The following is a 23,561-nucleotide window of genomic DNA, read 5'->3' as shown; positions in this document are numbered from 1 at the left end:
TTGTAGGCTGTAGGCATGTGAACCTTTGGTCCCTTTTCAGGACAGCTGATAGCCTATTCTGGATCAGAAGGCTGTTGTTTTCGACCTGTCTGAGTAACCCACCCTACGCGCAGGCTAACTGCATTAAAATCTCATGCCTTTGAACCTATCCATTAGTATTAAGTATTCCATAACAAAGACAGTATAATGTGATACTTCTGTCTCCCCTTCGTTTGATTGCGATATCAAGACGAAATCCTTCACTCTTTGATTCGCGCGCTCCCACGAGGGGGTGCCAATCCAGAGAGTCATGCATCGGGTGATACAACACCGGGAAGTGGATATTTATATATCGGTAATTGTTTTGTTGAGTAATTGGCCGCTGAAATCACACTCCCGAACAGTAAGTGGCGGTAATGCGCCTCTCAATGTTGGTTGCAATCTGCCATTTCAATGGAAAGACGAAGAAAAAGAGCCACACAGAGCTACTACCGATAGCACTACAGTAACACTCTCCAGGGCAAATACAAAATGACTAGACGTTGGAACAAGAGGTTAGCATTAGCAACTTAATTATTAGCTGCATATCTAGCTTGCAATTATTTTGATAGTAGTGTCGCTACAAATCTAGGCTTAAGCGAAGACCTGGTAAAGAGGAGTGAGTTGAGTGAGACACCTCAGCTTGTTACAGTAGCTAGTATTAGAGTTAGCCTACTAGTAGCCAGCTAGTGTAGTTAGCTAGCACACTTGTTGTTGCTGTACAAGCTGCTGATGCTGTCGGCATTGAGTGTCTAACCCAAACCATACGGTACCGTTCGCTTGATAAAACAGGCTAGCTTCTTTTCTTGCTAGCTACATAACTTAGTAGCCAAAACTTGTCTGTTTCTTGGCTAGATTTGTAAATTGACGAACGAATTTAGCTCAAGCACCAGCTAGCACTAGCTGATACAGTATCATCACAGTTAGCTAACTAGCTAATGTAATACAACTGACATTGAGTTGATCACGTTTGCTGAAATACCCAAGTATGGGAATGTGCTTACCGTGCCTTGGAGGAGCTCCAGACGACGTCGTGGTGACTCCTGATCCAGTAAGTTGAAGTTTCAAGGCGTACAGCAGCTTTTAAACAGAGCCTAATTTAGCATTATTCATGTAGGTTAGTCTAGGCTACTACACCTTGCAAGTTCTACCATTTCTGTGCGTGACATAACTTGTTATTAAACTATTAACCAGATTGGCAAACTTACCAAAAGTTAAATTTGCTCTGCCATTCTGATTTTAGTTTATATAAACAGGTCACATTTTTGAGTACCGTTTTAATGAGACGCATCCACTCTTATGTCTGAAACGGTGGCAGTGTTAGTGTGTGACTTTTTTATTTGCTTTTTAGGAGATGAGACGACGGCAATTAGCAGAAGCAGCAGAGAAGAGGCAGAAGGAGGTAGGTTGGTTGGGCATACCGCCACTTTATAAATAATAATGACAACCTTATAACATCTCTAAAACATTTCCCTAATCCCTTGTAGAAAATGGTCCTTTGGGAGGACTTCGGATGTTTAATTTAATTTGTTCAGAGGAAGAAGTGTTGAGAAGGGGTGAAGGTTGAAGTGGTTTCCAGATTCCACCTAACGTTAGGTGGGGAAAGCTGAACCTATTGGCAAGTCTACAACCAGTGGACAACTTTACTAGCCAACACATAAATAGAGCTAGCTAGAATGCAAAATATTTTAAAAGATGTCAAACTTCAAAACGACCTGATGTATACAATATTTTTCTAGCAGCGGGGTATTTACAATGTGAGTTGATGTACAACAGTGCTTTGCAATCATTCAGTTGAGTTCAATTAGTTTTTGCCTTTGCGAGACAGCTGCAAGATCGCGACCAGGAGAAAATCTATTTGGCCAATCTCCAAGCTATTCGTTTGTGCCTCAACCACAGTGGTTTAGACCATCAGTACTATGAGGAACTACGGGCATGGTTGAAGTTAGCCCATGATAGATGGTGATAGACATGTGGTTCACCCAGTCACCTGCCAAGTGCCTGCCCTATTCCAAACAGTTTCCAAGGACAACTTCCCAGATGGATATGTGTAACAAACCATCTGGTGTTCAGGTGCCGTTGAAACCTTAACAATGGATGCAGTGGTAAATCACATTGGAGTTCTTATGATGTGGTGGGTATTTTTGTACCATTGTCCAGAAATACCCCAGTCACAGACGAATGTCTCCACATACAAAATTATCAAGGTAAGAATGTGTAGAATCCCAAGGATTAGCAGTTTTTTTGGCAGTTCAACCCTTTCAAAGCTGGTTCCTCCTCGGACATTTGTTATTCACGCAATAGTATCTAACTAATTTAAATCGCCACCCCTTCTCAACTTTAGTCTTATCATGCGTTGCACTTGAACGTGAAAGTTTACCTCTTTTTTTGTCACACAGAAACATTGTATGTTGAATGAATACAATATCCAGAAAACGATACACAAAGCATGCTGTTAATGACAGCACACAACACCATCAATACTGCGGCTTCCACATTCATGGCTGACTATATGTGCAAGCTGTTCTTTCCAGATACATTTGTTTAATTGGCATGATATCACAACTTTATCTACCCGACATTATATCAGTATGTCAGGCCAGGTCTTGCTTACGATGCATGTCAAAGCTGTAGCAATAGTATTTGTGTTTATCAAAGTCAAGATTATTATACACATTCAAAGTCAAAAGTTCAAGATCATTTCTATTGTCCTTTAACTTTTATCTTATTTCAGACAACCTATAGGGGGGTCAAAAACCCAGAAGGAGTTGAGAGAAAGAAAAAGAAACAGGAAGAAATTGAGAAACAGGCGATGAACACTTCCAGTTCCGGGGGTGGAGGGCTAAAGGTTAGTCCTAGAATCATCGAACACACCTGTTATAACCATAGATAGATAGTCTTACTAGATGTCTTACGGCGGAGTCTAGAACGTCCGCACATGGCGGCCATCTTGCTACAGTCAACTCGCTCACCCATAACATTGTGTTGATGCTACATGTACTTTTTAAATGACCATAACTTGCTCAATTTTCAACCGATTTTGAAACGGTTTGGTTTGTTATCAACGTCAGAGATGTCGTTATGCCACTGCATACTTCTATTCTATTTTTTTTTTAAATAACATAATTATTCATAAGTATGCAGTGGCATTCCGACATCTCTGACGTTGATAACAAACCAAACCGTTTCAAAATCGGTTGAAAATTGAGCAAGTTATGGTCATTTAAAAAGTACATGTAGCATCAACACAATGTTATGGGTGAGCGAGTTGACTGTAGCAAGATGGCCGCCATGTGCGGACGTTCGACTCCGTTGTCCGGCAACGCGGACGAGACATCTAGTGTTTATATATATCTATGGTTATAACCATGAACATTTGTAATCATTTATGTTGTCGTAATAGAAAGCCATTTTAAAAGTTGCTTTCATATGGCCAATCAGTTCCTTAATCAAGTGTTTGTGCAGTGGCAGGTGGGCTGAGGACATTAATGGAGAAGACCTTGAAGTCTGCAAGTACACTAAGGGTGGTTCAACATGCAGCATTGCTACCAGTCGACTTGAATAAACCTTTGAGAAGCTATCTGTTCTGAACCTTTCATAGGCACATGCTTAGAAAAGTGTTTGCCCGTCTCTTACGGAAAGAACCTTCTTGCCTGATATTCTAGGTGACATTTTGGGACTTGACTAACTAATGCCAAGACACAAGCCAATCAGTTGAACAGTGAAACACCCAGGGCACATACCCTTGCTTTGGAAATCTTTCTTACACATCCATAAACAGAAGCAGTTAGCTTGCTTGTCAAAGTAAACACTACAGCTTTTATACCACAGTGCTTTTGTAATTTTCATACTACAATTTTAGTAATATTTGCATCAGTTTGCATATTTATATTTTACTTTTAAAATGTATAAGCTATGAAGAATATTCAACGACCGTGGTCCGAATACAACATTTTAATTGTAAATTGCTGAAAAGTAATGTTTACAGTTGCATCTCACTGCTTGTTTTGACATGTGACCTTCCCAATATAATACACCTTTTGCTTTAGTGTTTTGGTTTTCTTATGATTGTGCAATATTAGTTATATATTTAGTTTATCAGTATTAAAATCTTGTATGAAGCATATGCCTGCTTCATTTGATTGAGGGTGAAGTTGTAACTGTGGAATACCAGGTTAACCCTTGTGTTATCTTCGGGTCATTCTGACCCATCAGTCATTGTGACCCACCGTCGTATTGCGACAACTTTACCGCATACAAAAACAAAGTGAAGCATTTTCATTTAACCGTCGGGTTGTCTCAGACCCCCCACATTGCAAAGGTTAAAAGAAAATTATTTTTATTTGTTTTTGTATTGGGTAAAATTGGGTAAACACAACGATGGTTCGTTATGAACCTTTGGGTCATGTGACCCGAAGGCAGCACAAGGGTTAAGACCAAATATTTGCTGGTGCATGGTTGGTGGTGATGGCAACACTTGTGCAGTGATGGTAATGGATTGAGATTGCCTCCAGTAAGACGCTGCTGAAATGGAAGGAAAACATTTCTGAAACGTTGTGTGCACTTGAATTATCTTGTACCTTCCTTGAGTGCTTTTCCTCTTAAACTTAATCTCCTGATGCTTAAGGTGCTTCTGCTGTTTGCAAGGCAGGAAGTCAACCCATTGTAATTTGTTTAAATAAATTAAATTGCAGTCCGAATTACATTCAGTTCAGTATGTTGTTGCTCTTATTGATTCTGGATCTCTTAGAATGCTGTTCCCTACTGTCTTCAGTGGCTGGTTGTGTTTGTTCTGGTTCTGAGGAACAGGGATTCATCTTCATTTGCAGGAGTGGCTGAGAAGATGAAACTCACAGGCAGGGCTCGCAACAACAACAAAATCCTCACCCGTCCCAAAGTGCCAAATTAACTCTCCAAAACATCACCAAAATGTAAAAATTCTTGTGTTTTTGACATTCTGACACGGGGCTAGGTTATTTGCAACACTAAATAAAAATCCATACAGTCGCGGGGCTCAAATAAATGTCTGAATTTCAATGTGAATACATACACACTTTGAGACATACACACTACAAACACAATTTTCTTGCTTGTTTCATGGTGAGGATAGTCACTTACAACCCACTTGTAACACACGGACAATCGGACAATCCTTAATGTCGACCCCTGTGGAAATAGGCCCCACGTTTTCAAGGTAATTTGATATTTGTTGGTGTTTCTACATAGGCAACCTTGTCAGAGCCACTGCGTTCCAAAAATAATTTACACTACCGTTTCTTACCTCATGGGGTCAGTAGTTGATTAAAAATACATGACTGCTGCAGTGAATCAAAAATTATGAATATTTGTCTGCCAAAAGAAGTCAATGCTGAAATGCTGATTTTAATGATTCGTAATTGTAACTCAATTCTGACTCATTTAGACATTTAGCAGACGCTATTTTCCAGAGCGACTTACAGTAAGAACAGGGACATTCCCCCGAGGCAAGTAGGGTGAAGTGCCTTGCCCAAGGACACAACGTCAGTTGGCATGACCGGGAATCGAACTGGCAACCTTCGGATTACTAGCCCGATTCCCTCACCGCTCAGCAACAGACTCAATACATGTATGCATATTCTGGTACAGTTGTAGGTGATGATTATGTATAATGTGTAAGAGTAAATACAATAAACTTACTGATATAAATACCGTTTAGGAAATTGTCTCATTTTTATTCTCACAGAAATAAATCTTACAACAAAGCATATTGGGTTCGAAAAAGGCAAACAGAATTAAACTACTGGAAGGAAAATGATTACAGATCAGTACAGAAAATAGGTAACGTATAAAAATCCGAAATAGCATGTAAACAAGTAGGCCTATTGCTCCCCCTATTGTTAGTAAAGAGGGATATTATTATCATAATAATGACATCTACATTTGTGGAGGACCACCACAAAGAGGTCTTTGGTATGAAGACTGAACTAAGAAGCTATCTGACGATGAAGCAAGCTCCTTCAAATAAACTGAACAGTGGTTTGGAAATTGGAATAACATGTAAAACTAGTGTCTGTCTAACTGTACACAACCAAATCAGATCAGTATCCACACAGCAGCCATACCAAACAATGAGTTAAACTGCGTAAAGTACACTAAATGTTACATTAAAGGTTATTTGTAGAACCAGATTTACCAGTCTTGATCCCAGGCTGGACATCATTGTGAAGGTCGTTGCATAATTAGCTCTTAGGCTGGAAAACGTACGGCTACTAGAGTGACCCTAACACAAGCCTGCTGCCTATGGATGCAGTAACTTAGATGTCACCGTTGTGGCATCGTCACACACAATAGAGGGTAGCCTAAAAGTGACCAACCTCATCCTCTGAAAACCCTCACAATGTTTAATGTCTTCACTTTTTACCGCGGTAGTGGGCAGCCATCACCAGGTAGCTGTCGGGAGTAAGGTCCTTGATGTTTGGCAACTTGCTGGCAATAAGAGAGGTCTTGCCATCTACGCGGGAGAATTGAAGCATGCGGCAGGGGTCGTGTTTTAGCAGGTAACTCTCGAAGGTCTCCCAGCCTCCTCCAACACGAACCATCACGTGTTTGTTGTGCAGCATCTACAGGAAGGCAACAGGACAGCGCTGGTTCAAACTCACGATTGACACGCTTTTAAATGGCCCATTGTTACCGCTACTGATGACAGCAGGACTACATAAATACAAGTTAGGGTTAGAAATGTCTGCTAAGACTACACGCTGAGCAAATGTAATTTGCGCGGGTGTGTAAGATAAATCTTGAGTGTAAGATCAATGAGCCACTAAGCATGTCGGGTTTAGATAACTGATCTGGAATTCTCTGACCGACTACGATCAGTAGAGAACAGTTCTACATCTCACTACAACTGCTACCATGGTAAAGCTGGAAACCTCTAGCAACCACAGTCCCGTCCGCTTGACTGCTCAGGGGCGGTGACTGCCAGGGACTATGAAGGATAATGTAAAAGTTGGCGCAAAATTTGCTGAAAGCACACTGTACTAGCCTTCTGTAACTGAGTCTTTGTTAGCCTATACTGTTCTCTAAAATTACAAGCTTTTTGAGTTGGCTTTTTTGTGTGTTATTCACTGAAAATGTGAAATGTATAAATCATATGTTGTGGGTAACCATGAATTTATGTGAAGAGGGCTGCATTTTATTAGCAATATATTTTAGATTTCATCCACGCCTTTTTAATTACAGCCCTGAATTTTCCCCTGTTACATACACTGAATTCTCAGAGTTGGGAACCATGGTAACATCCTAGTCCAATAGCAGAAGAAATAAATTGCTCTGCCATATTTATCACCCATTGGCAATTCAAATGCCTGCATTCCCCAGAGGCACTGCATTAAAACCCCCGCACCCCCCACCCCTGCCTCACCACCTCTTAACTCACGTTACACTAAGTGATGAAACAATCTATTTTACTGATAAATAAATATTTCATAATATACCAACAAAAAAACACCATGGCATGGCTACAAGAGCTGGAAGTGAACAGACCTAAGGTAAAACATAGAGGCTTCCCCTGACAGCTTCATAACATCAAACATTTCTGAGAAATCAATCAACAGGGCATTGGGAGGGCAGGAGCTCCAATCAGCAGTAGCAGGCCCCCGGGCTGTGTGACCGGGGACGTAATAGGCTTGTGGTGGAGACAGGGTTTCAATCACGCTCTACGAGACCACGAGCCAGAACACCAGCGCCATCTCACTGAGCCGTCCACTGAGCCCAGGAGAGTTTCTGAGAGCCCTGGGGGACACTGGCTCCCTGTGCAGCATCAAGCTGCCCGTTTTGTGGTACTCTAACCTCTAACTGGAGGTACAAGCCTCTCATTTACTCTGGGAGCTGAAAGGGTCGGGTAGATCGCTGACTGCTTGTGATTAAAAGGTTTCACCTTCTCTAACCCTGGCCTTTATGTTGAAGGACATACTTGATTTAACTACTCGGACAACTCTGAATCAAATTTGGATGACCTCATACAGGTAGCCTGTATAACCCCCTGAGTTTACTCTCTCTATTAAGTGGTCCAGCAGACAATATTTTCTGGATTTGAATTTGAGGTCAGATCATGCTGATATGGTGGTATGTGTTAATGTAAGTTCAAGTATACCATGGCCACGGTACACTAACTGTTAGTTAGTGACAGCTGTTAAATGAATACCACTTTATCATATCAGTCATTCTGTTCCATTTTGATCTTCTGTCATTATTGCCTGAAGATTCTGACTAGTCAACATACAACATAATTTTATTTTGGTATGAGCTGTAAAGGAGAAGGTTTTGGGGGAATGTTAATTGAAGCTTCTGAGTTGAATTTTTTATTGAACCATACAGGGATGGAGGCCCTGACGAATGCTCAAGTTGACCTCCTGGAATTGTGTGTCTGCACACAAATAACTTAGACAGTAGACACTCAATGTCCATTCCTCTGAAAGGCATTCTGAGAATTCTTGAAAAGCAAATACAAAGTGACAAGACAGCATATGTCCTTGGTTGCTCGGCAACTCACAGGAACAGTGTGAAAGATAAAAATGCCATGTAGTCAAAGAATGTAGATATTTACCTCTTATACAATGCCTCAGAAAACCTGAGCTCTACAACTTAATAATGAAAGCATGGATACTTCTGGGGCACAGTGTAGGACCTTGGATATAACATTTTCTAGATTGTCGTCCATTAGGCAGAGGAAATATCCAGAATGCCTTTGGGCTAGACTAGAGGTGGTGGATGTTATCTTGATATATTGAGATGAACTAGCCATGAAATTTCTCTATCTCTTAGTTCAACATAAGAGCACAAACCCATCCATCGTGCAAGTACAGTGTGCTAACAGCAGAGGACCTAAAGTGTATTCTTCAAACATCTTGAGCACACAATCCACACAATCCTCCTTCTGAGAGGTGTGAATCCTGCTACTGGGTTGCCTGGTAACCAGGATCCCTGGAGTACAAATGCTTCCTAATCTCTGCTGGTCTTTTCACTTATCAAATACCCATTGGAATACCCTTCATTTCACATCCGATTGCGTTTCAAAATATACCAAAAAGCCCACAAATCTAAAGGTCTTTAGCGTAATGAGTACAAATGAAATCTTCAGCAATTCTGCATGATATTGTATTGGATCCTAGTGCTTAATCACTCAATCAAAAAGTAACATTATAAAAGAATCAAACATTTAATAAAGCTCTATTGGAATATGGGGAGTCTTTTCCATTGTATCATACAATGAAAAAGACAATAATCTCCTTATAATGAGTGAGCAGTGCTGTCCAGAGACATTGCTGGAATACCATTACCAGTAAATGAAACCTCCCAACAACAGAGGTCTTGCCAGAGACAAAGGATGACTTTCATCCCACATGTAGACCAAATATCAACAGACTGCTGTACGCAGTGTGACTGCGTCAGTGAAAATGTGAGTTGGAGCAGAGAAGAAAAACCTTATTGTTAGTGGGAGCTCATAAAACTAAAAGATCGAGCCAAAACTGAGAAGTCAATAAATAACACAGTGGGTAAAAGCAGTTCAGCCAAAATCTGTATCATAAAATCTTTGAACTAAAGGGTCCAGTGGGTTGCTACGGGGACGGTATAGGTGTCCTCCTCAAACCGCCACAAACTGCATTTTTTAGGGTAATTTAACATATTTAGTATTCTTGAAACACAGCATACTTTCTTTTATACATAATTCTGATTGAGCAAATTATGAATGAGGCTAATGAGGCTACTAGATACTCTCTTGATCTCTTTCGCTTGTATGTACATCCCATCTGCATCCATTTATTTCAACATAATTTTTGAAACTACTGCAGTTCAGCTACAGTACATCCTATGTGTTCATTCCTGACATCTTGCGTAACATAGCTATTGTCCAATGGGATAACATGAGCTTGCACCCACCCGAATGAACAGCATCTTCTCTCCAACGCGATAGCGACCCTGGGACTGTCTCTCCACACAGAACTTACTCGGACACTTGCAGGGTGGGTCTTCAGAAATGTGCTTCACCTGCAACACATGCACAGCCATAGACACACCTACAGTTTCTTCATGCTGACAGACTTCATGACTGACTGGACAGCCAGTTAGCAGTGACCCCAGAATGTAATAACATAGGCTTGATTTGAAAAGAAGGAATGGAAGTAGATACGTTTTTTATCATTAGATTGGTCAATGAAAACTTTTGCTTTGGACGGATTCACTCACAGCCTCATCCAACAGCTTTCCTGTACTCTTCTTGTTGGATGAGCACTTGGTAGAAGAAGGAGAGGGGGATGGGGAGGGGGAGATAGACAGGGAGGGGGAGAGAGACTGGGAGGGGGAGACAGAGGAGGGGGAGACAGGGGAGACAGGAGGTGGAGGGGCCTTCTCCTCCAGCTCAATCTCTTTCTCCAGCTTTATCAGCCCAGGAGGCTCCACTTTGTACCTGGGTGAAGAATATAAGACGGTCATAACTCTGTTTACTTCAGAAGAGTCTGAATCTTAGTCGCCTTTAAATGTTCAAGGACAGGAAAAATGTGTAATTTCCACGTCAATTTGTAAGAATATTCCACCTCACCAAGAGGCTATCCTTCCCAGTTGTAGGAGACAAAGGCAAACTTCCCGGGGTTGCTTGTGAAGAACTACAGGGGAAAGACAGGCATCTGATCAGATATATTCCCACAAAATGCTTATTCACACCCAGTGGTTATGACAGGCAACAATGGCAATGTCATATTTAGTTTCTAATGAGTGGAAGCACAGTGGTGATGAATGTGATAACACAAAGTGAAAAGAAAACAGTATATTCAGTGTTCTAATAGCATCTTCATGCATTCAAACAGATGGAACTGAATAATCTTGATTTAAAGTAATTAAGATTAATAACTCTTTACATTGCTCGAAAAATATAGAACTTAATAAGAGTTTATATATCATAAGACAAATTGAATTCCAATCATATTTGAGTGAACAAAAAAAAAGATCTGTGGTTTTATTGGGATCATTAAAAAAAAATACAGGCCTTGAGAAAAAAAAAACTGGTTTAAGCCTTGACAAAATACGATACTATGATTTAACTAAATGCTATGAAGACCAGGAAGCAGTTCTCTAGTAAAACTTGACAATGTACTAAACACAAAATCTCTGACTACACAATGAGAGTGGATGAGGAACATGCTGCATGTGAAACTGCACACACCAAGAAGCTATAAACCTAATGACTGCAAACCTTACAACTGATGCTGCACAATCCATCAGAGGAGAGGGGGAGAGAGAAAGAACAAAGGAATCACTCTTTCTGACACATCCAGTAACAGTCCCTCAGGTGCAAGCATACGTATTTCACCTGTACATTGAGGAGACTGTACATTTTCTAGATTTCAGTCTTCTTCTATGAACTGTCATGTTATTCACACATGGGGTTGAAAACCGGTCAATCTGGCATTGAAGCAGTGAATATCAGACATCAGCTGAAAAAGGGAAAGATCCTGTCTGTATATCTGAATGAATTAACAAAATGTTAAGACAGTGTTTTCACACGCATTTCAGGCTGCGATCATTCGCTCGTTACTTCAAAATCGCCCAGCAGAGCCTGCGCTGAGTGTGTCAGTGTAAAAATAGAGCAGCAAACTCCCTGATGCAGACATTTACATAGCTCTGGCCTACTTTCTCCAACTCCACCCATCCCTCCATGCTTCCCTTCTTGTATATTTTTCGATAAATGTTGGTTTAAGATGCGGGGGAATCAAAGTCACCTGGTAAACCAAAACTGCCTCAGTCATCACAGTGTGCTGCTGTCTGAGCAGGTATTGTGCGTGTAGGAAAGGGGTGTGTTGGTATCTGGGTTGGAGGACAGTCTGTCTCCGGGGAGATGGAGACAGAGGGCCATGGGACAGTGTTGGCGAGGTAAAGAAAGCCTAGTCCTCCACAAGCATAATGAGCCCATTCAGACTGGTAAGAGATGCTTTTGTGCCTCTTTCTCCCACCTCTGCAGTCCATGACTAAGGGAGTCAGGTGGCTGAGCAGTTAGGGAGTCGGGCTAGTAATCAAAAGGTTGTTGGTTCGATTCCCGGTCGTGACAAATGATGTTGTGTCCTTGGGCAAGGCACTTAACCCGACTTGCCTCGGGGGAATGTTCCTGTACTTACTGTAAGTCGCTCTGGATAAGAGCGTCTGCTAAATGACTAACTGTAAATGTAAGACAGCAATCTGGGTCTCTCCTCCTGTACTTGTGACAGGAGTGGGCCAGACAAGGCAGGGATGGTGAAACCTGACAGTTTGTACTCCGGCCTGTAGTCTCTGCAAACTCCACCCCTGACAGTTTTTCACTCGGTCTCGCTACCTAATGACACCACTGTTTTATTAGGCTCAGACAAGAACAGGATATGAGCGACAACAAAGAGGCAATTAAGGATACAAATAGGCAATTTTCCAGACCTCAATAATTAATTTCACCCAAAAAACTTGAGGCAGATCTATAACAATACATACCCAACCCCTCAGACTCAAATAAACAGGTTTCTCCAACGCCAACCTCACGACACCAAGCCAGGAAGTTGGCTGTGTTGTCTCTGGCGAAAAAAGACCCGGAAGGAGCACTTGCTCGGCACGGTATCCTACGACAGGGAATAGCCTGGTAGAGATGGGGAGAGATTAGGGTTGAGATTATTATTGTAACATCACCAACAGCAATCAGGTTAATAGGATGGAGCTGTCCGAAGGAAGTTGCATTGTGCAGAAGCTAATATACTTGTTTTTAACAATTCCTTTCTCTGAGAAGAGGCAGCCGAGTTAACCAATCGGGGCCAATGAACCCAACCCCCAGCATTTCCAACAGAATATATCCCCATCCCCCTGTATCTGCACTGATGTCTTTTCCATCTGTCCAGGCTCTGGTTTCAGCTCAGGATCAAGTCCCTTTTCCGTTCACAGATCAATATGGTAGATGGCGGTGAAAGAAACCCAGGGCTACTTTACCAGGCTTGCTATGATTTAGGATCAAATCACACAGCGGCAGACCCCCACACGGGGCGTACTGGGAGATTCATGCGCCTCGCTGTGGTTTTATACAGGATGTGTGAGTCTGAGCAGGGAGAAAGGTACAATGAGGTCATGCTGGAAAAATGCAGTCTTTTGTGGGGAATTTTCCTTTCTTTCCAGGCACTCCTGACTATGGAATCTGTTCTACTGCTCCACTATCTTGAATTCCTCCGACAATGGTGTTACCCACACAGGCACATCTCTTAGCTGGTCGCACACATGCAGACGTATCCACTTACTGGCTACCTGTCAAGCCTACCTTCAGCATGCCTTAACAGTCACACTAGCTCTGAGGTTGAGGTTAGGGTTAAATGGACAGAAACTAGTACCTTACTCACTCAATAAATACATCCAGCGAGGAGTTTATATATCTTTTAGCTTGTATATGTTAACAAAGTGGCTCTAGTTTAGCCTTGCATTTTTAGTTGGTTAATTTCAAAACATACCAGCCTGAAAAATACAGTTTAGGGCTATATTTAGGTAAAGCAACTGTAACCTAAAAGCCTGGCAATTATTACAGTATACTCTATGCATGCAATCATCTGAGATTGATGTTACATTTGTATAACCACAAGTGAACACAAATTAAAGACAGCTTTCACATTGAGCACACAGTGTGTTGCTCTTGCAGAGTGAAATCTCTCTGCAAGAGGATTACTGTTATGAAGAGAGGTTCAAGCGTAGCTTTCAACAGCAACAGTTAATAATTCATCAACTCTTCCTTCTGGAATCATTTAGACCCACTCTCTTTATGACACAACTACAAATAATGATGGGACTTCAAAGCTGCCTAAAACTGCTTTGACGAGGTGGGCTCTTTTAAAGTATAAATAGCTGTAGCCACTGTGTGAGTCAAATTAGAAGATTTATGTTAAAAACTGGGGAAACAGGCACAGTTACTGAACGTCATGTACAGTGTGTTCAATCTCTCATACTTGATTCTATTATAAGAGCTTCATTGCACAACATTCACGATAAAAATAAAAAAACGGACTACAAAATAGGTTTCCTTTCTTTTAGCTTTGAAGGAGATAACATCCATTTATATTCTCCCAAACAAATATCTTAACACCCCTTTCGTACAACCTTTTCTATAAATCTCAGAGCTGCTTTGAGAAGACTTTGTCTCTCACTCCTCCATGGTCTCTCAGATCAATAGATCCCTCTATTCTAGCAGGTCCTCCCTAGTCCCACGGCCGTTGACCTCAAGTATTTCCTCACATCTGTGCTGCTACTCTCCCACTGGGATCAGGAGACCCACCATCCGCGGCTCACTAAAGTCTGCAGGCAAACATCAAGACTTTTTTTTTTACTGAAGAACCAAGGCTCAACAAAAGAGCCTATTGCTCCCCTTCCACTTTCTCAGGAGTGTGATTAGTGTAATCACGCCCAGCGTTAGTGAAAATCGGCCTTTACCCCTCAGTCATTGAAACATACAGTTTGACTACACAGTATATTGTTTCAAGACTGTTCATTTCAGCATGCCCTTGACTTACACTAGAAGCTATGCCCTTGACTTACACTAGAAGCTATGCCTCAACTAGCCATGCAGCTGCCTAGGCCAGTCTTTAAGACAGCTTGGACCAACAGTCCAGCAGCTTATTAATGCATTTTGCATTTATACACCTCTCCAGTGTTACGTGATCACAAAAAACAAAAACAAGATACAGCCATGCTGAGTTATGGAGTTAGCAGTAACAATAGCGGTAACAATAGCGCAGCGATATAAGTCACTGGATGGATCACCAGTGAATGGTTTGCCAAAGTCCCAACAAGTAGACAGTCAAAGTAACTGCTGACCCAATCTCAATCAGCAAATTAGATTTCAGGCAAGAGGTCAGTCCAAAAGCCAATGGAGGACCTGAATACTACATCTCGGTAAAACTACACGCATCAGACACAGCCAAGCTATTCTTTATTACTAACCTGGTTTTGGTTAGCCGTAAACTACTTAGCTCTATTGGGTTAAGTCTTGAGGTATCCTCTGTTAACTCTTAACAGTTAACTCAGAACTGCCATGAGGGGTTTGTATTGAGCTAAAAAATGGTTGGTAATGCTACCAACCTTTCCCTATGCGTTTTGCATATCCCCAATAGGGAACATTTACCAATGTGTTTTGTAGAATATTGGTTATTCTACAAAACACATTGGTATTGTTCGGTGCTGTACCAGTGTCACATAGAACAGCCTAGTTGGTGATCAGAGAACGGCAATCAATTATGGAGGCCCTTATGTGGTTGGACTACGGCCAAAACATATATTCAATAATTTACAACATACATCAGGCTCTAAAAATTACCCACCTGGGATTTTATTAAAAAATAATAACCGTTTCTGCCATTGAATGGGTCCTTATAAAACTGCATATTCAGCAGTTTAACAAACCATAAGAAGGCACATTGTCTTGCTGTCAGGAAGCACATGGCAGGCTACTCAAATGTGGGACTACAGAGAAGGGAAACATAAAACTAGAGTGTGTGCATGTGTGTGTGTTGTGTGTGTGCACGTGTGTGTGCATGTGTGTGTGTTGTGTGTGCGTACGTGTCCTGGGCAATGGTATCATGTGAAAGATAGCCAAATAGACAAATGAAATCTTCAGAAATACTCTATGCTGATATAATACATAACGAGCAGTTAATTAATCAGTTAAATCCTGGTGTTAAAATAAGGCTATAATTACATTTTCAGTTGTTTCACTTCAAAAGTGGAGTGGGGCTTTATAAAAAAGGGTAACTAACAGTTTACGTCAACAGTACAATGTAAATACAGGGTACGCAAGAATCTCCAAGCGTTTCATCTCATGAGAACAGAACAGACTGCAGCGGTTATCTTTGAAGGAGGATACCTTGGTTTGTTTGACAAGCCAGAAGAGAGTGAGACCAGTAAGATTAACTGTCTAGTGAGTCATGTTTTGTCAGGGTTCAAAATTCCATTGTAATTGTACAAAAATATAGACCAAAACAATCCTGGGAGATGGACTGTCAGTCAGGAGGTATAAAGAAGCCTCACGGGTGGTTACATTCCTAAGATTCCTAGACTGTAATCCAAGAGGATGGCTGAGACATATTCACTGTGATGAGAAGTGTTTGAACTGTACTTGCTCTAAAGAAAACTTGGTATAAAGCAATAGCTACGGGGATGCTAATATGCATGGTACGAATTATACAATGACAAGCGGCGGGGTCAACTTCTTCTCCAGGGCGTGTATCAACCCCCCAACCTGTTGTTTTTACCTCTTTTGGGGGGGTCCAAGTCTTAATTAGGGGGGTCAGACCCCCCCAAACCCCCCCGTAATTTGCACTCTGCTAATATGTCTCAGCCTGACTTTCTGTCTTGGTGGAGGTGTACCTTGCCGTTGCCAAGGCCAGGTAGGTTGTCATTGTTCTTCCTGAACTTTTCCTGCAGTGTCTCAGCCAGCTGGCACAGCAGGAAGCCGTTGTCCAAACGATCCATGAAGCCCTCAGCAGTGATCTCCAAACCTGTGTGTAGGGAGCAGGTCAGGTGAAGAGACTAGTCCTGTCAAACAGCAGACATATTTCCACATAAAAACCTGGTTTTGAATTTACAGTAACTAGGTAAAAACGTATCAAACAGTACAATTAGTTAAAATGACAATAACATGATAAATATTGAAAGTTACAGATAAAGTTGGTCAAATGGTCTACTCTGCAACCACATGCCTACCAAAACCACATCTGCATATGGCAAATTGAAATACAATATTGCCTCAGTTTACACAAAACTTAAAATCAGTTTCTGAATAGAAATATCATAAAACTTCAAGATATTCTCAAAGAGTAATGAAGGGCTTTTAGAGACTTCAAGTAGTGGCCAACTGTTTGTAGCACATGGCCAAGAGAACAGGGATGTTAGCTGAATACAGGTCACTGCAGGGTAACAAAGTCAGATAGCTAAGGCACATGAACAGGGGCCATCTGATTTTGCACAGTAATGCTTCATTATCCAACACACTCGCAGAGATAGAACAGTGATCAACATGTGGTCTCTCCAGTTGACTGGCTTCCAGACGGCCATTCTTTTTCAGTTAGATCATTCTGAAATAGGAGGTGGTGGCAGGGGGTGTCTGTGGAAAGAAACTAGAGTGATTTTCTCATCTCTTTTCTTTTTCTAATAGAAGGAGGGGGCTGGGGGCTGGGGGGGGGTGGATGTTTAATGAGTTCCAAATGTGGTAATTGAGCCCAGAGGAGGAGAGATTGAGAGCTTGGGAAATACCCTCTAAGCTTCTACCTTATTCTCATGCTATCCACTCCTTCTCACTAGAGAAGGAAAATATACCCCTTTCTGCCCCACGGTAATGTTTATTAATCCTACTGGGGACATAACCATGACTAGTATTTTTACAAATAACATTCTAACCTATGGTTAAGCTAACAAAATTTCAGCTCCAGTCAAAGCAATACTCCTATCACAACATATATGTCTATCTATGTAATGAAGCAACTCGCTACCAATATACAGTATTAATCATTCATTATATCTATATCATATTTAGATATAATGAGTCAGGTGGCTGAGCGGTTAGGGAATTGGGCTAGTAATCTGAAGGTTGCCAGTTCGATTCCCGGCCGTGCAAAATGACATGGTGTCCTTGGGCAAGGCACTTCACCCTACTTGCCTCAGGGGGAATGTCCCTGTACTTACTGTAAGTCGCTGCTTCCTATATAGGAATATACCTTCCTGTGTACCCACAATAAAGTAAGCATTCCACCAACCACAAACATTCCCTCCCAGTCATAACTAGCCCTTCCATATGTGTGCCACAATCAATTATTTACAAGACAAGACTATAGGATTTGTGACCTTTTCTGATGTTATTTGTAAAGACAAATCGTAAAAACACGAATGCCAAATCCCTCTATGGAAATATACTTCCAGAGCAGAGCTTCTGCAGACCTGCTGGTTGTGCAAGACTACATACACAGTGTGTACAGCCTTTATTTTCTTAAGCTACCCACACTCCTCCCATGACAGAACACTGCTGGCTGCCAGCGCAAACAGACATGCCCAGCAGATGCAGCGCAGAGGAGACAGTGATAAGGATGAGGATCAGAGTTAGAATGCTCAATAAATTAGAACTAAATCAGCTTTCAAGAACTTGGAAATGGAATGCAAGCAACAGACAAAACACAACATGCATTACTGCCTATGCATAGTACTAGGTGCTTTTAACGACACCCATTAGTCAATTAGGTTTGGTGTCATAGTGGGAGTCTCTGCTCTGGTCTCATTTGCTGTTCGTAATGAGCTTCGGATCAATACACGAAACCCCTTGAGGAGCCAAGAACGTAGCACAACAAAATCTGGTAGAAGCCAAGGCAGGATAAAAGTAAACATCCTTTTATCTAAACACCACTTACAATAAGGAATATCTAGGAATAGCTATGGCTCGTCTCAGAGCTCATCTCCTTTGTTTAATGTAAATATTTGAAGAGGATGTATTTTAGCTGTGCAAATCAGCCACATATCTTCCTGAACAAGGCACAGTAACAGTACCGTAACTGTACTCGGGTCTATTGGCAATCCAACTCAACTGGCTTTGACACAAATATTTTCTTTGTTCATTATTCATTGACAATGCTTATTAGATATCATGGGGGAAACACCGTTAAGGGGTCTTGAGGATGACACAAGTACTGGTATAAAATTACTTTCAGGATCATTTCTTGTTGACAGCTACAGTAAACTGATAGTGGTGGTGGATCTCACCGAGCATGTTGGTGAGCCAGAGGGCAAGGTCCTCCTTCATGGGTAACAGGCTAGCTTCGTGCCGGCTGGCCAGCCACTGGCTGTATTGCTGCATGTCTGTCAGGCCTGGGCCACTGGGGTGCTTCGGACTCAGGGAGCTGCACATGGTTCACCTAACACTGGCCTGGGGAATAAGGAGGTTGAGAAGAAATCAGACACATCAAGAGTACCGGGGTCAGATGGCTGAGCGGTTAGGGAATCGGGCTATTAATCCGAAGATTGATTGTCAATTTCTGGCTGTGCAAAACGACGTTGTGTCCTTGGGCAAGGCACTTCACCCTACTTGCCTCGGGGAGAATGTCCCTGTACTTACTGTAAGTCGCTCTGGATAAAAGCATCTGCTAAATGACTAAATGTAAATGAGTACCGGTAATAATAATAATAATATATTCATTTAGCAGATGCTTTTATGCAAAGCAACACACAATATAGGAGGAATTTGAACCTGCAACCTCTTGATCTGCAGTCAAATGCTCCAAACACTGAGCTTTACCCTCAAAGAACACATGGGTTAGTACACATCAGAAGAAACGGTCACTTCGGTGTCCGATAAAAGACCAAGTTCATGGAAGAAAACGTTGACATGGAGGACGTAAACACAAGTCCTGCTCTCGCCCTGGTGTGGTTTACAGCACACCTAATGACACAGAACATTCTCAGCCTGGTTCCTATTCCTATCTCCCACCTCGAACAGGCTTCTTTTCATAGCAGCCAACACAGTACAGTAGGACTTCTATCTCACGGACTGACAGAGAGAACAGAAGGGGTTCCCATGCTACAGAAACCTGATCCAGAGCTCCTCCATTACAGCATGATATCAGGGGATATAGGAGAGTCAGGTGGCTGAGCGGTGAGGGAAGCGGGTTAGTAATCAGAAGGTTGCCAGTTCGATTCCCGGCCATGCCAAAATTACGTTGTGTCCTTGGGCAAGGCACTTCACCTTACTTGCCTCGGGGAGAATGTCCCTGTACTTACTGTAAGTCGCTCTGGATAAGAGTAAATGTAAATGTGAATATCACCGGCACTTCCTCAGACATCACAGGAGAGCGGTAAAGCGGCTCGATGAAACATGATATGTTCTATTTTCTCAATATCTTCGTCTATTCAATGGCCAACAATGTGTGGATTGAAAACCTTGAGTCAGTGAGTGAGGTGACTAGGAGTGGCAGACGGCACAGCAGGAAACCAGATGGACAGCATGACCAGGTGAATGATCAGAGGGGAAATATAAACAGCTCCCCACAATGTCTATTTTTTCAGACCAAAAAGTGGGACAGGGGGCTCGTTCCCTGTAGCAAGTGACTGTGACATAAAGTTGTGAGAAGACTTTAACACTGAGACAACATGGTGACATCACAAGAATGTTACCAACTGTTCTGCTGGGTTACGTACTCAGTGCAGATGGTCCAGTGTCTATGAAAACCTCTTTTGCAGGAATTGGTTGTTTTTCAAGAGACTAGCTGTCACCATATATGCACCATAATTCCTGTATAGAAAAACACACTGTGAGCAGAGACATGTTGACTTTTCCATGGGTATAGTATTTATTTTGTTCACAGGTTGCCAGAGGTCTCTGCTCATGAAGCTTACCATTCCCTGGTCATGTCCCATTCATTTCCCCTGACAGACATTAGCCTGTAATAGCTGGGCTTCACACTACTCTGGTCCATTATAACCTCAATAACGACGCGTTCATTTACTCAAAACAACCCAAGTCCATTCGGCTCCATAAAGGCTCTTAAGGAGCTTGGATCCTTGTGTTGGAATCTACTACATGGATCCCCTACTGCCCAGGCTCGTGTTAGCTCTTTCTGATGTACTGTACAGCACATTCTCCCCAGTAAGTAAATATTGTAGCAGGAGGATGCTTCAATGCAGAATGCCATGAGCAAACAGCAATGTAAAACTGCTATCACACTGATTTAGTAGGCTTGCCTAGTGCATACAATATGGCTGAGACATGTTTGGTCAGTCTCACATATACTAGTTGGATGAACAGCTGCAATGCAACAGAAAAGTACATATAAAAGAGTATATCCTCAGATGACAATTCAAAGGAGCAAGACATTTTAAGAGCAAGACTGAAGTACAAATAAAAAATGTTTGTGGATTCCATAAGCCCCTTGGCCATTGGACCTTACTACAGACCTGTAGGATATAAACTTTGCTGTTACACCCCAGTGAAAACAGGAAACCAAGACCTTGTGGGCTAGTCTTTCTGACAACAACAACCCTACACACATCACAGGCACCGGAGTAGAGTAATGACATATGAGTGGCACTTTCCCACATCCACTGAGGGGAAAGCCTGACAAGGCGCAGAGCCAACCTTCTCTCTCACAATAGAACCCTTTGTCAACAGCCAAAGTAGTCAATACATATATTTCAGGGGACAAAATAGGAAAAATTAGTTATCTATATAGTAATTCTGTAATATTTGGTTTCACATTATATTTGGTACACATTTCACATAATATTTGGTAATCACATAATATCATTCTTGGCTCAGAAGCACGTAATGTGGTGCCATAGACTAGAGGTTCCCTGTCCTGTCTCATGCCACATTTCTTTAGGGAATTTCAAACAAAAAACAAGTCATAAATTTTGTCTTAGTTTCGCAGTAAAATACATAATTCTGAGTGTGGCCAACCACCACATGGTGGTCATGGCTTTATAAAATACATAGTTGCATTAGTCACATCAGTTCTTAAAATACCTGCCTTAAAGTCCCCTTGCAGGCCTCTTCATGACCCTGTTTAATGCAAACATATCACACAACAGTTGGCTCCAGATAATTTCACAGCAGGAATCTGATAATGAATCTTGAATGCTGAGTCATACACTCCCGCTGTCCCAAGAACCCTGGCTGGACTTTGCTCCCCTCCCCTTAACCCTCGTGCTGCCTTCGGGTCACATGACCCAAAGGTTCATAACGAACCATCGTTGTGTTTACCCAATTTTACCCAATACAAAAACAAATTAAAATAATTTTCTTTTAACCTTCGCAATGTGGGGGATCTGAGACAGCCCAACGGTTAAAAGAAAATGCTTCACTTTGTCTTTGTATGCGGTAAATCTGTCGCAATACGACGGTGGGTCACAATGACTGATGGGTCAGAATGACCCGAAGATAACACAAGGGTTAAAAAGAGAAAACGGATCTATAAGTGACCTGTCTATTCAGCAGCGACCATTTAGCTTTTGGTGGAATACTGACCGATAGGTGACATCATGTTACAATGTGCAATTGCCATTGAAAAATAAACTTTCATTGCTATTTCACACAATAACTAATGTGTTTTTAGCAATTGTAAACATTTACTGAGTTTCATTCAGAACTGACTGCTCCTGTGCTGACGTACGCCTTGACAACATTTTGCAAGGGTATCTGAAAGGCAGGCTGAATATGATAATGATCAGATATTCAGAAAACTGTTCATTTATGTTATCATAAATTGAATGAAAATAAATTATATACTGTTTAACAAATTATCTTTTCTGTTGGTCAGTGCATGCACTCCTGTCCTTGTGTCTCCTGTCATTGTGTATCTCATTTAAAAAGGGCAGTAAACTTTCAAAGCTGTCTCTTCGTGTAAAGTTTCTATGTTCACAACTAATAAAGAAGCCACAAGAGTAATTTAATCTTATTGTAAATAAGAGTAAACTTTAAAAAAATAAAATGCCTGACCTCATATGAAAAAGGGGGAGGAGGAGGGGGAGGGGGGCATTAAATTAGGTCAAAGTTGTGGGAAAGTTGCAGAGTTAGTACAGAAAAAACATTTTGGCACTTCAGGGTTAGTCATAGACATTCCAAAATAAAAAACAAGGCTGCTCTGTGTGAAAGTTTAAACTATTTGCATAATTGAGTCCTGTGCCCGATGTAGGTTTTAACCCTCGTGCTGCCTTCGGGTCACATGACCCAAAGGTTCATAACGAACCACCGTTGTGTTTACCCAATTTTACCCAATACAAAAACAAATAACAATTATTTTCTTTTAACCATTGCAATGTGAGGGGTCTGAGACAGCCCGACAGTTAAAAGAAAATGCTTCACTTTGTTTTTGTAGGAGGTAAATTTGTCGCAATACGACGGTGGGTCACAATGACTGATGGGTCAGAATGACCCGAAGATAACACAAGGGTTAAGATGTAATTGCAGAAGCATAGCCATGAAAATAACTTGATCAAGCTCTGAAATGTTTCATTTGTGATTAACTTGTTTGTTGTTTTTTTGTAAAAAAAAACAAAAAAACAAAGTAGTAAATAATATATTTGTTTTTATTTAAAAGCATCTCAGAAACCTCAAAACAAATGCAAATGCAATAATTATACCCATGGTAGGTATCACGTGTAGCTTAGTAAAACACAATAAATATGAATACACAGGAATAGAGTAGAAGTGGCAAACAAATCTGTAATGAGCTGTCGGAGATCTTCCACTCACCCTTTGCTTTTGAACTGTTTGATGCGGACCGTCCTTCCGTGAGTCCTCTGGGCTCCGGGGTTTCTATATTCATGCTTTTCTCTACTGATATTTTACCTATCCTCGAGTCAGTCTTGGAAAACAGTGACCCCGGGCAGATAGGCATAGGTAATGTAACTGTCAGAAGTTTGTGCAAACTGCAGAGACGAATGATTCATCTGCAACGCCAATGGGACGGAAGTTTGATCATGCTGGATGCGTTCCTCCCCTATAGCAGCTCTTCGCGTTGCCTCAGTTTGACATGAGTAGGCAGCTT

The 23,561-nt window shown here is 41.5% G+C and overlaps 2 protein-coding genes across 2 annotated transcripts; one reads left to right on the top strand and one right to left on the bottom strand.

Moving 5' to 3' along the window:
- Positions 1–469: 469 nt before the first annotated feature.
- Positions 470–4,727, top strand: svip (small VCP interacting protein). Its single transcript, XM_062462633.1, has 5 exons — positions 470–533; positions 1,006–1,069; positions 1,370–1,420; positions 2,753–2,866; positions 3,484–4,727. The coding sequence occupies exons 1-5, from the start codon at positions 511–513 to the stop codon at positions 3,496–3,498; spliced, it is 267 nt and encodes an 88-aa protein (XP_062318617.1). The 5' UTR covers positions 470–510; the 3' UTR covers positions 3,499–4,727.
- Positions 4,728–5,708: 981 nt separating this feature from the next.
- On the bottom strand, positions 5,709–23,543 carry LOC134021602 (growth arrest-specific protein 2). The gene is made up of 8 exons (XM_062462620.1): positions 23,267–23,543; positions 18,784–18,946; positions 16,405–16,535; positions 12,508–12,649; positions 10,595–10,658; positions 10,243–10,462; positions 9,937–10,044; positions 5,709–6,617 (listed from the first exon to the last, which is right to left on the bottom strand). The coding sequence occupies exons 2-8, from the start codon at positions 18,926–18,928 to the stop codon at positions 6,408–6,410; spliced, it is 1,020 nt and encodes a 339-aa protein (XP_062318604.1). The 5' UTR covers positions 18,929–18,946; positions 23,267–23,543; the 3' UTR covers positions 5,709–6,407.
- Between the last annotated feature and the right edge of the window lie 18 nt (positions 23,544–23,561).

The sequence above is a fragment of the Osmerus eperlanus genome, chromosome 5 (genome assembly GCF_963692335.1).
Source record: "Osmerus eperlanus chromosome 5, fOsmEpe2.1, whole genome shotgun sequence".
In the NCBI taxonomy this organism is placed as follows: domain Eukaryota; kingdom Metazoa; phylum Chordata; class Actinopteri; order Osmeriformes; family Osmeridae; genus Osmerus; species Osmerus eperlanus.
This window is presented reverse-complemented; position numbering and strand designations above follow the sequence as displayed.